The sequence below is a fragment of the Mustela erminea genome, chromosome 9 (genome assembly GCF_009829155.1).
Source record: "Mustela erminea isolate mMusErm1 chromosome 9, mMusErm1.Pri, whole genome shotgun sequence".
Taxonomy (NCBI): Eukaryota; Metazoa; Chordata; class Mammalia; order Carnivora; family Mustelidae; genus Mustela; species Mustela erminea.
In genome coordinates, this window is record NC_045622.1 from 14,906,562 (window position 1) to 14,921,640 (window position 15,079).

Consider the following 15,079-nt stretch of genomic DNA (forward strand, 5'->3'; position numbering starts at 1 on the left):
ACAAGTATGAGATAAGGGGACGCCCGGCTGGCTCAGCTGGGGGAGCATGCAACTCTTGACCTCAAGGTTATAAGTTCAAGCCCCATGTTGGGTGTAGAAGTTACTTAAAAATAAAATCTCTACCTCTTGGAGTTAAAAAAAAATAAATAAATAGGGGTGCCTGGGTGGCTCAGTTCATTAAGCATCTGCCTTCAGCTCAGGTCATGGTCTTAGGGTCCTAGGACCGAGCCCTGCACTAGCTAGCCCCCTGCTCAGCAGGGAGTCTGCTTCTCTCTCTCCCTCTACCCCTCCTCCCAACTCATGCTCTCTCTCTCTCTCTTAAATAAATAAAATATTAAAAAAATAAAATAAAATCTTTTTAAAAAATAGGGACACCCAGGTGATAGAGTTGATTAAGCCTCCAACTCTTGGTTTCAGCTCTGGTCAGGATCTCATGATCCTGGAATCAAGCTCTGTATCAGCCTCTTCGTTCAGCAGGGAATCTGCTTGGGCTTCTCTCTCCTCTTCCTGTCTCTCCCACTTGTGATCTCTCCCTCTTTCTCAAAATAAATAAATAAATCTTTAAAAATATATATGAGATACAGAAAAGCTCTTCCTTACAATAGAATGTCAGTTAAATAAATGGGAAAGAAATGATAGATTTAGAGAAATCACGATTTTACACCCATGATAGTAATGATTGATTCAGGCAGGATCATAAATGGATACTAGAATTAATGGGCCTAAGCTTGGTGAGGACTAGGTTTTTTGTGTGTTTTTTTTTTTTAATTTTTTTCAAGAGCAAGATTTTATTTTTTATTTTTTTTAAAGATTTTATTAATTTATTTGACAGAGATCACAAGTAGGCAGAGAGGCAGGCAGAGACAGAGAGGAGGAAGCAGGCTCCCCACTGAGCAGAGAGCCTGATGCAGGGCTCGATCCCAGGACCCTGGGATCATGACTGAAGCCGAAGGCAGCGGCTTAACCACTGAGCCACCCAGGCGCCCCTATTTTTTATTTTTTTAAAGATGTTATTTATTTACCTGACAAAGCGAGAGAGCACAAGTAGGTGGAGCAGCAGAAGGAGGGGGAGAAGCAGGCTCCCTGCTGAGCAGGGAGCCCAAAACGGGACTAGATCCCAGGACCCTGGGATCATGACCAGAGCTGAAGGCAGACGCCCAGCCGTCTGAGCCACCCAGGTGACCTTATTTATTTTTTTAAAATAAAATTTTATTTATTTAAGTAATCCCTCCACCCAAGGTGGGGCTCGAACTCACAACCCTGAGATCAAGAGTCACATGCTCCACTGACTGAGCCAGCCAGGCATCCTAAGGAACAGGATTCTAGATCAAAGTATCTCCCCACAAATTACTTACTAATTACGAGAGAGAGAGAGAGAGAGAGAGAGAGGATAACTACCCTCAAGAAACCTGGTGGCAGGCGCTTGGGTGGCTCAGTGGGTTAAGCTGCTGCCTTCGGCTCAGGTCATGATCTCAGGGTCCTGGGATCGAGTCCCGCTTCAGGCTCTCTGCTCAGCAGGGAGCCTGCTTCCTCCTCTCTCTCTCTCTCTGCCTACTTGTGACCTCTCTCTGTCAAATAAATAAATAAAATCTTTAAAAAAAATTAAAAAAAAAAGAAAGAAACCTGGTGGCTACCACTAAACCAAGTGGTTGAAGTTAACATCACTAATAATGAGACACACTGACATCGTGTGCCTCTTGGTGTGAGTTACTGAGAAGGAGGCAGCCTCTCTCGTGTGATATTCTTGCCCCAAATGCACAATTCTAATTATGAGCAGACATCAGACAGACCTAAACTAAGGGACATTCTACAAAATAAGTGTCCTATACTCTTCCCAAAATGTCAATGTTATGAAAGATTTAAAAGGCTGAGAAACTGCTTGGGATGAAAGGAGGACAAAAGACTTGAAGATGAAATGCACTGCGTGAGCCTGAACCGGATCCTAGACCAGGGAGCTAACTTATATAAAGGACATCGTTGGGACAATTAGTGAAATTTGAATAGCATCTGTATGTTAAATATAGTATTGACTCAATGTTAAGTTTTCTGATTTTGATAATGGTCTCATTTTGGGCTTTCTGGTTATATATGCCAATATCCCTGTTTTTAGGAAATAACCAATGAAGTATTTATGGGTAAAGGGCATTATGTCTGCAAATTACCCGTAGTTCAGAAAAATAACAATAAATGTCTTTTTTACAGAGTGAAAAACTAAAATGTGATAAAATATTAATACTTGATGTCATTAGTGGATTATAGGATTCAGATATACAAGAATTTTTATACTGTTCTTGGGATTTTTCTGTAAATTTGAAATGATTAAAAACCAAATTTTAGGACACCTGGGTGGTTCAGTCAGTTAAGCGACTGCCTTCAGCTCAAGTCATGATCCCAGGGGTCCCATTTGGCATCCCAGTCAGGATCCTGGGATGGAGTCCTGCCTTGGGGGTCCCTGCTCTGCAGGGAGTCTGCTTCTCCCTCTGTCTCGGTCCCCACACCCTGTGCGCTGGCGCTCTCGCTCGCTCTCTCTTCTTCTCTCTCTCTCTCTCAAATAAATAAAATCTTTTAAAACCAACAAAACAAAACACCCACCTGGGACTCCTGGGTGGCTCAGGTCATGATCCCAGGCTCCTGGGATGGTGTCCGACATGGGGCTCCTTGCTCAGTGGGGAGCTTGCTTCTTCCTCTGCCTGCAGCTCCTCCTGCTTGTGCTCTCTTTCTCTCTGACAAATAAATAAAATCTTTATTTTTAAATTTATTTTTTAAAAGATCTTATTAATTTGAGAGAGAGAGAAAGAGAGAGCACGCGAGCACAGGGATGGAGTGGGGGAGGGAGGGGAGAAGTAGGGGGAGAAATAGACTCCCGGCTGGTCAGGGAGCCCGTGGTCCCAGGACCCTGGGATCATGACCCAAGCCAAAGGCACATCCTTAACCTCTAAGCCACCCAGGCGCCCCTAAATAAAATCTCAACCCCCTTCCCCCCCCCCAAAAAAACCCAAGAAAACCCCACCTTCCAATCCTATCTCCACCAAGTACTATGGGTGAGATCTTGGATAAGCCGCAGAATCTATCAGAACCTCTAAAAGTAACTATTGATGCGATGCCGGGATGGTTCATCAGGGGTGGTGGTAGGGAAACTTACCAAACACAGGAAGAGCTCCGTGCAAATGCAGAGCGGGAAGACGGCCCGGGATCCCTCCCTTCAGGACCCCCAAGCCCCCAAACGAAAGTGTAGGAGTTGAAGAGCGAGGTCGCAGAGAGCAGCCGGTGCAGGCCAGAGGCGATTAAAGGCGTCAAATTGAGGACTCTCCACACCTGAGCCGGCGCCAACTAACCGGATCCGAGCCCGGGCTTTGAGGAAGTGGGACGAGGCCTCAGCCTCAGTGTCTCCAGTATCCCACCCCCTGCCGGGCGACCTCTCCTCTCTCTGAAGGTGGACCTGAAACTCCAACACCACGACCTCTGGGCCAGCCTCCATGGCCAGGTCCCGGGCTTGCTGGACTGGGACATGGGCAATGAGTCCTTTCTGGCCTTCACCACCGCGCACCTGCCCCCGGCGGAGCAGAACCGTGAGTGCGCCGGGCCGTGGGGGAGGGGCGCGGCGGGCGGCCCGGGTGTCCTCGCGGGGCGCAGGGGCACTCGCCCCCGCCCCCCCCCCCGCCCCCAGACCCCCCCGCCCCCACCTCTTGTCCCGCGGGCCAACCTGGAGCCCGGTGCGGTTTTGCGGGCCCTCGCCCCTCCGCTGAGCCCGCGCCTCCTCCCCGCCCCTTCCCCGCCCCACCCCACCCCACCCCACCTCACCCCACCTCGGGCAAGGAGGCCTCCACGGAGAACCCCCTCTTCGGGCAGTGGGTCCCACCCGGGCATCCATTCGCCAGCCTGCCGCCTGCCACCTCCACCCAGTCCCAGAACCTTCTAGGCCTCACGGCGGCCCTTTTCCCATGGCGCCTACCGCCATTTGGCACACCACACATTTCCCTCGTTGTTCTGTTTTTTAAAAAGTTAACAGTTTTGTTCCAGGCTGTAGCCCCCCTTTTAGTACATTGGCTGACACCTAGAGGCGCTCAGTATTTGCTGAACGAATGGTTGACCTCAGGGTCTTTAAAAAGAGGACTTTTCTTGGGACCTCAGGGGCAGAGAGTGGAGGTATCACCTCCTAGTTTGTGGTACATTATTGCCATCTGTTCGGGCAAGGTGCTTGGATTAGTCCACTGTCCCCCTTCAGTGCACCCCCCACGCCCTCACCCCACCTTCCGTCACCTCCCACACTCCCCTGTATCTACCCTAATTGTTTTAATATCTTTAGATAGGTGTATCTTTGAGAACTATTTAACGTTATTTTCTGTGTAGAGATGACCTTAATTTACTAAATGCTTATTCTCTCTTTTTTTTTTTTCTTGGCCTACTCGCACTATTGTTATTATTTTTTTAAGATTTTATTTATTTGAGCGAGAGAGAGCACTAGAGGGAGGAGGGTCAGAGGGAGAAGCAGACTCTGTGCTGAGCAGGGTGCCTGAGGTGGGACTTGATACTGGGACTCCAGGATCATGACCTGAGCTGAAGGCAGTCGCTTAACCAACTGAGCCATCCAGGCGCCCCTGTTTACTCAAATGTTTTTGAGAGCTATTCTGGTTGCTGAATGAAGATGTGGTTCCTTATTTCTGATGGCTGGGTGGTATTCTACCATCTGTGTATGCTACCTTTTGCATTTTAGTTCTCCTTGCTAATGAAGACTTATATTGTCTCCAGCTCTCTGCCTCCTTAAGTAATGCTAATGAATTCCAAAGTTTTTGTTGAGTAAGAAATATTTAAAGATTTTTATTTATTTATTAGAGATCACAAGCAGGCAGAGAGGCAGGTGGGGGGGGGGGGGAAGCAGACTCCTTGCTGAGCAGAGAGCCCAATGTGGGGCACGATCCCAGGACCCTGGGATCATGACCTGAGCTGAAGGCAGAGGCTTTAACCCAGGGAGCCACCCAGGCGCCCCTGAGTAAGAAATATTTATTGAGCACCTCCAATTTGCCAGGCGATGTTCTAGACACTGGTAATACATAATGAGTGAAACAGACAAGTCTAAATGAAGCTTACATTCTACTGGGGGCAGACAGACAATCCACATAAAAAATATATAGTATGGTATAAAGTGACAACTAAGATGGGGAAAAAGGACACAGTAAGAGGGCTCGGAAATGGTGGTGGCTGTGGGTTGAGGTGGTGGCAGCCACAGTTTTAAGTAGGGTCATCAGGTTGGGCTTTCTTGAGAACATAATATTGGAGCAGAGGGTTGAAGAAGGTAAGACAGTGAGCCAAAAGGATATTTAGAAGAAAAGTTTCTCAGGCAGAAGAAATAGTCAGGACAAAAGTCCTAAGGAGGCAATATTCCTGGGGTGTTTGAGGCACAGGAAAGAGACCAGTGAAGCTGTATCAGAGTCATATACAGAGGGCAGTTCACAGGATGTGGAACAAAGATCTGGAAGAGCCCATGTGCCACTTTAAGGACTGTAGGGTTGACTTTGAATAAGTTGTAGCATGGTTGAAAGGTTCTGAGCAAAGGAGTGACAGTGATTCCCGAGGGTGTGACCCGTGTAGTTGCGTAGGTGGCTGGTACTTGGTTTGATGCTCTGCTTTCAGTGTCTTAAGATTTTTAATTTTTTTATTCTATTTTTTTTTAAAGATTTTATTTATTTATTTGACAGAGATCACAAGTAGGCAAGAAAGGCAGCAGAGAGAGAGAGAGGGAAGCAGGCTCCCCGCCGAGCAGAGAGCCCGATGTGGGGCTCGACCCCAGGACCACGACCTCAGCCGAAGGCAGAGGCCTTAACCCACTGAGCCACCCAGGCACCCCAGATTTTTAATTTTTGAACAAAGAACACTTCATTTTGCACTGGGCCCTGCAAATTATGTAACTGATCCTGCATGATCTATATCACTGTGGCTGATGTGTTGAATGTGGAGATAAGAAGCCAGTAGACTAGGCTACTACTGTAGTCCAGACAAGAGCTGGTAGTAGGCTGGAGGGTCAGGGTGGTGGCAGAGAAGGCATAGTATAAGAAAGAGAGATTAGAACATGATTCCTCCAAAGTTTTGGCTGGTTAAGTAAAAGGATGGAGTGGCCTCATACTGAGACAGAGGAAACTTCTGGTAGGACAGATTTTTTTTTTTTAAGATTTTATTTATTTGGGACGCCTGGGTGGCTCAGTTGGTTAGACGACTGCCTTCAGCTCAGGTCATGATCCCGGAGTCCCGGGATCGAGTCCCGCATCAGGCTCCCAGCTCCATGGGGAGTCTGCTTCTCCCTCTGACCTTCTCCTCGCTCATGCTCTCTCTCACTGTCTCTCTCTCTCTCAAATAAATAAATAAAATCTTTAAAAAAAAAAAAAAGAAGAAGAAGATTTTATTTATTTATTTGACAGACAGAGATCACAAGTAGGCAGAGAGGCAGGCAGAAAGGAGGAAGCAGGCTTTCCACCGAGCAGAGAGCCCAGGACCCTGGGATCATGACCCGAGCCGAAGGCAGAGGCTTTAACCCACTGAGCCATCCAGGTGCCCCCAAACTGAAGTTCCTTGAGATAGTCTGCAAGGCCCTAGCTCCTCATCAGTGTCGTCATTCCTCCCAGGCTCTCTCCTCATCTCCAACACACCACACTCGAGATCCCAGGCCTTCCCACAAGCCGTTATCTTTGCCAGAAACACTCTTTCCTCTTCCTCCTGCCCTAGTTAATGGCAGTTACCCATCATGTTTCTGGTTTTTTAAAAGATTTACTTATTTGAGAGAGGGGGAGTGTGAGTGAGTGGGGGAAGGGGCAGAGGGGGAAGGAAGAGAACCTCAAGCAGACCCCCCGCTGAGCACCGAGCCTGATGTGCGCCTCCTTCCCTTGACCCATGAGATCATGATCTGAGCCAAAATCACGAGGTTGGATGCTCCCCCGACTGAACCATCCAGGTGCCCCCATCCTGTTTCTGTTTAAACATCTTTGTAAAATAGGCCTTCTCTGACTGCCTGTCCAAACACTCATAACACACATTTTATCATAATTACTTTGCTTAAGGCCTATCTCCAGGTCTGTCTTGTTCACTGCCGGGCAAATGGGAGGAGCTCAGCTTAACTGGATGGATGAATACGTGGCAGGCTAGAAGCACATCAAGTGTGTATTAGAGCTATGGGCTCAGCACTATGCTGGCTCCTCGGGATTAGGGGGAACTATTTCCATCTCTCCCTGCCCCGCCCCAGGTCCAATGAGTGTCGTCATATGGCAGTTGAATCTAGGTTTTTATCTGGAAAATGAGGTTATACTTATTGGAGAACTCAATAATTAGAAAGGATTCCCATTACATTACTAATAATGTTCAACATAGTATTTGGAAAGAGGAAAAAGTACAGGTGTTTCTTTCTTTCTTTTTTTTTTTTTTAAGATTTTTATTCATTTGTGAGAGTGAGAAAGAGAGTGAGTGGGGCACCTTGGTGGCTCAGTGGGTTGAAACCTCTGCCTTCAGCTCGGGTCATGATTCCAGGGTCCTGGGATTGAGCCCCACGTTGGGCTCTCTGCTCAGCAGGGAGCCTGCTTCTCCCTTTCTATATGCCTGCCTCTGCACCTACTTGTAATCTCTCTCTCTGTCAAACAGATAAAATCTTTTAAAAAAAAAAATAGAGAGAGAGAAAGAGAGTGAGTTCAAGCAAGGGGAGCAACAGGCAGAGGGAGGAGCAGGTTCCCTACTGAGGAAGGAGCCCAATGCAGAACTCGATTCCAGGACCCTGGGTTCATGACCTGAGCCAAAGGCAGATGCTTAACCAACTGAGCCACCCAGGCATCCTGAAAAGAGGAAAAAGTAGAAAAAGAAAGAAAGAAAAAGATGAAACTACTATTATTTATAGAAAAAAAGAATGTTAAGATAGAAATATGCAAATTATTAGAACCAATAAGGGCCCAGCAAGTTTGCTGGTAATAAGAACAACATACTAATAAACACTGTTCCTCCATAGCAGCCTGAAGAAACTGGAAAATATAATAATAATAAATAATAAAAATTATATTATAATTAAAATTATATTATATCATAATATAACATATTATATTATATTGCAGTAACAATCAAAATTATAAAGTATCTAAGAGTTAACCCATCAAAGAATGAACTAGACCTTCATGGGAAAGATGCAATCACTATTTAAGGACATAAGAGTTCTGAATAAATGAAGACATGAGGGGCGCCTGGGTGGCTCAGTGGCTTAGGCCTCTGTCTTCGGCTCAGGTCATGATCCCAGGGTCCTGGGATCGAGCCCTGCATCAGGCTCTCTGCTCGGCAGGGAGCCTGTTCCCCCCACCCCCTGCCTCTCTGCCTACTTGTGATCTCTCTCTCTGTCAAATAAGAAAATAAAATCTTTAAAAAAAAAAAAAGGAACTTCAATTTGGCCCTCATGGAAAGCCATCAGAAACTTTTTAAGTAGAAGGGTGACAAGATTGGATTGATATTTTAGGAAGATGCTCCAGCTGCCGTGGGATTAAAGATAGAGCAGCAGAGAAACATAAACGCCATTCAGGTGCTCCTGGACTTGGGGATTGCCTGGGTGTGGCTAGACTGGAAAGAAGAGATCAGAAGTCAAGAACACTTGCACGTTTCTGGCCTGAAGGACTGGGTAGGTGGCAGTGCCACTTGCTGAGACAAGGTACACAGGAAGAAGAGCAGGAAGATGGAGTTTGGTTTTAGAAATGTTGAGTTCAAAGTGCCTATAGCTTGTTCCGATAAAGACCTCCCATAGGCAGTTCTGTTGATGGGCAAGCAGAGCCGTCTATTGGCTAGAGGTCAAGATTTGGAAGCCCTGAATTGAGAGATGGTGGCTGAAGTCATAGGCATCCATGAGCTCTCTCGGGGCACAGGGTGTGTGGAGTGAGGAGAATGAGAAGGTCAGAGAGGTCAAATTTGGTGTCCTCATGCCCTGGGGAGAGCCCACAGCTATCTCCCAGAGAAACTTCCAGGCCCAGGATCCTGGGGCCGCAGTGGAAATCCTAGGACGTTTCGACCCTCTTCTATCTTTCTGTCAGTTGCCAGATATAGACTCCGAATAGTTGAGCCACCAAAAGAACCCGTGAACAAAACAGCCAGCCCTGATGACGATGGTGAGTAGGGGGCAGTGAGTTCTGCTTGGGCCAGCTCCCAGAGCCAGCGAGCTGTGGCGCACAACCTCCTTCTCTCCACACAGGCCCAGCCCTTGAGCCCAACCTGTGGATGTGGGTAAACCCCAACATCGTGTTTCCCCCTGGAAAGCTGGAGGTCCCAGAACCTCGCCAGAGGGAGCATCTGCCAAGCACACTCCCCTCCCCTCAGCTGCCCCCCAAAGAGCAAGACTTCGCCAACGCCAGCTGCTCCTCGGAGGCCGCAGCCTTGGAGTCAGAGTCGCTGCCTTCTTCCAGCGAGCAGTCTCCCCCTCGGAAGCGGAAGCGGTTTGCCTCTTCCCCCAGCACCTGGGAGGTAGGAATTTCTGGGCCCGTGGGCAGGACTTGGGGCTATAGGCAGGGCGGCTTCGGGATGATACAGTGGAGAGGTGTTTGCTTAGGGATAACCAAGGGTTAATGGGTTCAGAAATCAGCCGTCCCCCCCTTGGGTTGGGGAGAAGCCCAGACAGGTGGCCCTAGACCACCCTGCTCCCTGCCACTGCACCCCACCCCCACTCCCCCCGGAGCAGAGGCCGTGGAGTTAGGACCAGTTCCTACTCTGTGCTCCTCTAGCTCACAGAAGAGGAGGCTGAGGACCAGGATGACCGCTCCTCTGTGGCTCTCCCGCCCCCTCACAAAAGGGCCCCCCTCCAGAGTCGGAGGCTCCGGCAAGCCAACAGCCAGGAGGGGAGGCTCTGGTCCCGGCCCCCCCTCAATTACTTCCACCTAATTGCACTGGCATTAAGAAACAGTTCCCCCTGTGGCCTCAACGTGCAACAGATCTACAGTTTCACTCGGTATGTGCCCCCGGGGGGGACCTATGAGGGGGGAGGGCAGGGACCCTGGCCTGATACTTTGCGATTTGCCCATGGTCCTGGGCTGCTGCCTTGGCTTCCCATGTGGGTCTGAAAGGATAAGTGTGTTCCCAGGCCACCTTTCCCAGGCATTGCTTCGGGTTGTCCCCAGATGTGTGTCCACGTAACCTGTGTGCGGGAAGATATCCACATCCACTCTCTTTCACATCTAAAAAATCCACCTGGTTTTTTTTTATTGTTTTTTTTGTTTTGTTTTTAAAGATTTTATTTATTTATTTGAGACAGGGATTACAAGGGGGGGGGGGGCGCGGGGGCGGGGAGAGCAGGTTCCCTGCCAAGCAGAGAACTTGATGTGCAGCTCCATCCCAGGACCATGGGATCATGACCCGAGCCAAAGGCAGAGGCTTTAATCCACTGAGCCACCCAGGCACCCCCAACTTTTTGTGTTTTTTTTTGTTTGTTTTTTGTTTTTTGTTTTGTTTTGTTTTAAGATTTTATTTATCTCTTTATTTGAGAGGGAGAGGGAGCACAAGCAGGGGAACAGCAGAGGGAAAGGGAGAAGCAGGGAGCCTGACATGGGGCTTGATCCCAGGACCCTGGGATCATGACCCGAGCCAGAGGCAGATGCTTACCTACTGAGCCACCCAGGTACCCCTATACCTTAGTTCTTTAAAAAATAATTTCACCTGGGTCAGAAGTTCTCCTATCCTTCCTGTCAGGAATTTTCCAGTAGAAAGTCTGTTTTCCCCAACAGCGTCTCGCAAGCTTTCCCTTTGGGCTGGCCTGCCGGCCATTGCCCCACACACCCCCAGGGGAGCCCAGTTGAATCACATTTAGCTTTGAGAGTCGTGTACACAGGAGTGTGAGGAGCTTCCCCGACCTTTTCCCTCTAGCGGGCGAGTCTTGGAATATTAATCCACCAGTGGTGTCCTTCCTTGACCTGGATTCCTCTCACAGGAGCTGATGGGCCTGATTCTCTTCTGTTCGCGTTGCAAGTCTCAGTCCTGAGCCCTCAGAGGGAAGGAGGAAAATGAGCCTGGGAATGCGAGCAATAAACTGGGTTTAAAAGATGAGGGTTTGGACAAGCAGCACACCAGGTCGGGTTTTGCCATGTGTTCCGTCAGCAAAGAGCTGGTCTTCGAGGCCGGCTTGCCATTCTCCCCCCGTGAGAGAGGGGCTGGGGCTCCTGGCCCCTGGGGGAGAACAGGAGTCTCAAGACAGGGCCTCTCCCCCAGGAACTGGGCCCTTCCTGACCATTCCTCCCTGTCCACAGACAACATTTCCCCTTTTTCCGGACGGCTCCGGAAGGCTGGAAGAATACCGTCCGTCACAACCTCTGTTTCCGAGACAGCTTTGAGAAAGTGCCGGTCAGCATGCAGGTCGGAGCCAGCACGCGGCCCCGCTCCTGCCTCTGGAAGCTGACCGAGGAGGGTCACCGCCGCTTTGCTGAGGAGGCCCGCGCCCTGGTCTCCACGCGCCTGGAGAGTATCCAGCAGTGCATGAGCCAGCCAGGTGAGAGGCCCTGTCACGCCAGGGACCCAGGGCAGGGGACCCGACCGTCCGGACGCAAAGCTGAGTGTGCAGGGAGGGAGCCTGGTTCACACTATTGGGGGGGGGCACCTCCTGTGGGAAGGGAAGAAGATGCCAGTGGCCTGAGACCCTGGGGTAGTGCCTGCCCGAGATGGGACCCCACCCCACACAGGCATGTCCTGGCAGTCCAGAGGGAGGACAGAGAAACAACTGAGGTGCAGTTGACCTCATAGCCCGTGGAAATGGTGACCACACAGTGAGAGAAGCGGGCTCTGAGCAGTTATGTGCAAAAGAGGCTTTTTCTTTTTCTGGAGACCTAGTGGCCTTTGGGCCTTGAGGAAGAAGTAGATTATCTGCCGTGACATGATCTGTGCTGAGGGAACAGCAGTTGCAAAGGGCGGATAGATTCTGTTGACTCTTTTTTTTCTTACAGATGTGATGCCCTTCCTCTTTGACCTTTAACTCCAAGAAGCAGGAGTCAGCCCATCCCGTATTAAAGTTACCTGCAACAGCCTGGTGTGTGTGTGTGTGTGTGTGTGTGTGTGTGTGTGTGTGTGTGTGTGTGTGTGTTGTCTCTGGGGCTGGGGACAGGGTGGAGGTGGAGGTCGGCTCTGAGGCTGGAAGTGGATACCATTGGCCTGGTGTCCCGCAGAGGGAGCCCACGTCCTGCTTTACCCAAAGGAAGAAAACACTCAACCCCCTTCAGGATCCTGGAGCTGTTCCCATTTTTCTGGATTATGAGGACAGTCTTGGGAGATGCCAGCTCAGAGCAGCCTACCACTCACAGGAGGGGTTGTAATCAACTGGGAACAGTGGAAAGAAGCCTAAGGAAAGACATCACTGTGGGGCAGTTGAAGGAAAGACAGACCCTCCTAGCAGGCCAAGAAGGAGCAGTGAGAAGGGCAAACCTTTCAAGATTTTACTTACTTATTTGACAGAGAGAGCACACAAGCAGGAGGTAGTGGCAGGCAGAGGGAGAAGCAGGCTCCCCGGACCCTGTGGAGCAGAGAGCCTGACATGAGGCTCCATCCCAGGCCTCTGGGATCACGCCTGGAACTGAAGGCAGATGCTTAGCCCACTGAGCCACCCAAGGGTCCATTTAACTGTTTTGAGCAAGGGGTGGGAACTTGGAGCCAAGATTCGGGCCCATCCCCCTTGCTGTTCCTCTCCACCACGCCCTGCAGAAGCCAGAGCACCCGTGGATTGAGTTCTCAGCGGCTTCAGATCCCAGCCAGGCTGCTGTGCTTTCCTGGTGGCAGGAGCTGGCGTCCAGGGTAGGGCCAGGTGCCAGCCTCAGGTCGGAGGGGAATACAGAGAAGCCTCGTGGGCTGAGTGAGAAAGGAAAAAGGGTATTTTGTCGTTGTTGTTTGTTTTGGTTTTGGGTTTTTTTAAAGATGTTATTTATTAGAGAGAGGAGAGTGAGAGAGAGCACACAAGCCAGGAGGAGGGAGGAGGAGAGAGAGAGAGAGGGAGAGGCGGACTCCCCACTGCGGAGGGAGCCTGACAAGGTGCTTGATCCCAGGACCTTGGGATCATGCCCTGAGCCAAGGCAGATTCTCCATGACTGAGCCACCCGGGCACCCCAGGAACAAAGTTTAAAGCTGTATCCCAAGCCCCAGACATTCAGACAGTGCTTGAAGACAATACTGAATTTGGATGACCTCGCTCATTCCTTCTCCTGCTCTCCCCTTGCCCCCCAGGGGTAGCCTTTGACCTTGAAGAACAGACCCTTATACCTGGGGCTATAGACAAGGAGTTCAGCCAGGAAACCAACTTGGTATTACAGCTAAGCAGAAAGTATTTGTTGCATCATTTTAAGATATACTGAACTTTTCAAGAATGCAACTATTCTGTAAAGTGAAGGATAATTGTGGGTTTTTTTTGTTCTTTGGAAGTTTACCAAGAGTTGTTTGCCATTTCAGAAAATCACTTCACTGACAGCAAAGCTGCTCTGATATTTAAGTTACCGATACCACACGCTTGTATGAGTCTGTGTTTATGTCTGCTGTTCTCACGGGGAGTCTACATGTATAAACAAATATTTAGTTATTATATAAAGGCAGCCAATACAAAGAAAAATTATTTTCAATACACATTTGAATATCCTTTCTTAAATCTAAACTCTTCTCACCATAGTTATGTGCAAATTTCCAACTATCTCATATTTTCAAATCTCGTTTATCTATTGAAATGTACTTTTTTTCATAAATTTCTCTACCTTTATTTTTGTTATATTACACCTTTTAAAAATTACATGTGTTAGTAAATTATTTTATCAGTAAGATTCAAGAGGTAAAAACAGGTTTTTTTTAAAGATTATTTATTTATTTGACAGACAGAGAGAGGGAACACAAGCAGGGGGAGAGGGAGAGGGAGAAGCAGACTTCCCACTGAGCAGGAAGCCTGATGTGGGGCTCGATCCCAGGACCCTGGGATTACGACCTGAGCTGAAGGTAGCTGCTTAACAACTGAGCCACCCAGGTGCCCAAAGCAGTCTTTTTTTTTTTTTTTTTTAAGATTTATGTATGTATTTGAGAGAGAGGGGTGTGGAGGGGAGGGGGAGAAGGAGAGGGAGAGAGAATCTCAAGCAGACTCCCTGCTGAGCACAGAGCCTGTCACGGGCTGAATCCCACACCCTGAGACCACGACCTGAGCCGAAACCAAGTCAGACGCTCAACCGACTACGTCACCCAAACACTCCAAGATGGTAAAAACAGTCTTACAAATCGTTTGCTCTATTCCTAGGGTGTTAAGGCTGGTGGGGTAGAGAACCACTGAACCAAGCAACAGGTAAAATATAGTTCCTGCCCAGATGTGCTCACACACAGTGACATCGGCAACCAGTGAGGACAACGCGTGTTTATGTCCAGCCCCCCAGAGCCTAGCGTAGGGTTTGTCAGGTAGTAGGATCACGCTGTTTGTTATGACTGGTCACTAGTAACTTCTCTAAGAGGCACATTCCATATTCTCTGGAAGCATGGAGAAGACAACAACCAGCTCTGTCTGGAGGAGTTAGGGAGGGCTTCTCGCAGGAAGAGTTAGCACTGGGTCTTCTTCCCAGGTCTAGAAAACAACAGCCCCTACTTGTCCAGAAGTGCCCAAAGCCAGCCGGGCTCTGTGGGGCACTGCTGATGCTCCTAGGAGGCAGGGGGCAGGCTGAGGAGGTGCAGAAGAGCAGCAACAGGATGGAAAGAAAAAATCACTGGTTCCAAGGAAAAGACAGGACAGACCCGGGCAGGTGCCTGGTTGGAGCAGTGGCCTTTCCCTAATGCACTTGGAAGTGCTTTGTGATTCTCTCCTCCGAGACCACCTGCGTGCTAGTCTCTGTGTGATAGCCACTGGGGAGTGGGTGGAAGGACCATGTCATTCATGTCCTTCACTCTGGACCCACCCAGCGCTGTGCAGCCAGAGCACCGCCCCCACAACACCAGGTGCTAAAGATACAGTGAAACCCAAAATGGTCCTTCTCTCAGAATTTTCAGCCTAGATAGAAAGATATTAAACAGGGTGTCTGGGTGGCTCAGTGGGTTAAAGCCTCTGCATTCAGCTCAGGTCATGGTCTTAGGGTCCTGGGATCGAGTC

General features: G+C 49.2%; 1 protein-coding gene across 1 annotated transcript; it reads left to right on the plus strand.

Moving 5' to 3' along the window:
- Positions 1-3,428: 3,428 nt before the first annotated feature.
- Positions 3,429-12,004, plus strand: FOXR1 (forkhead box R1). Its single transcript, XM_032358659.1, has 6 exons — positions 3,429-3,569; positions 9,042-9,116; positions 9,200-9,468; positions 9,726-9,949; positions 11,241-11,479; positions 11,931-12,004. Exons 1-6 carry the CDS (start codon positions 3,509-3,511, stop codon positions 11,957-11,959), a joined length of 897 nt encoding a protein of 298 aa, XP_032214550.1. The 5' UTR covers positions 3,429-3,508; the 3' UTR covers positions 11,960-12,004.
- Positions 12,005-15,079: the final 3,075 nt, after the last annotated feature.

Coding starts and splice junctions, on each gene's coding strand:
- FOXR1 (XM_032358659.1), top strand. CDS start 3,509: ATGGGCAATGAGTCCTTTCTGGCCTTCACCACCGCGCACCTGCCCCCG. Junction 9,950..11,240: donor CAGATCTACAGTTTCACTCG/GTATGTGCCCCC, acceptor CCCTGTCCACAG/ACAACATTTCCCCTTTTTCC. Junction 11,480..11,930: donor GCAGTGCATGAGCCAGCCAG/GTGAGAGGCCCT, acceptor TTTTTCTTACAG/ATGTGATGCCCTTCCTCTTT.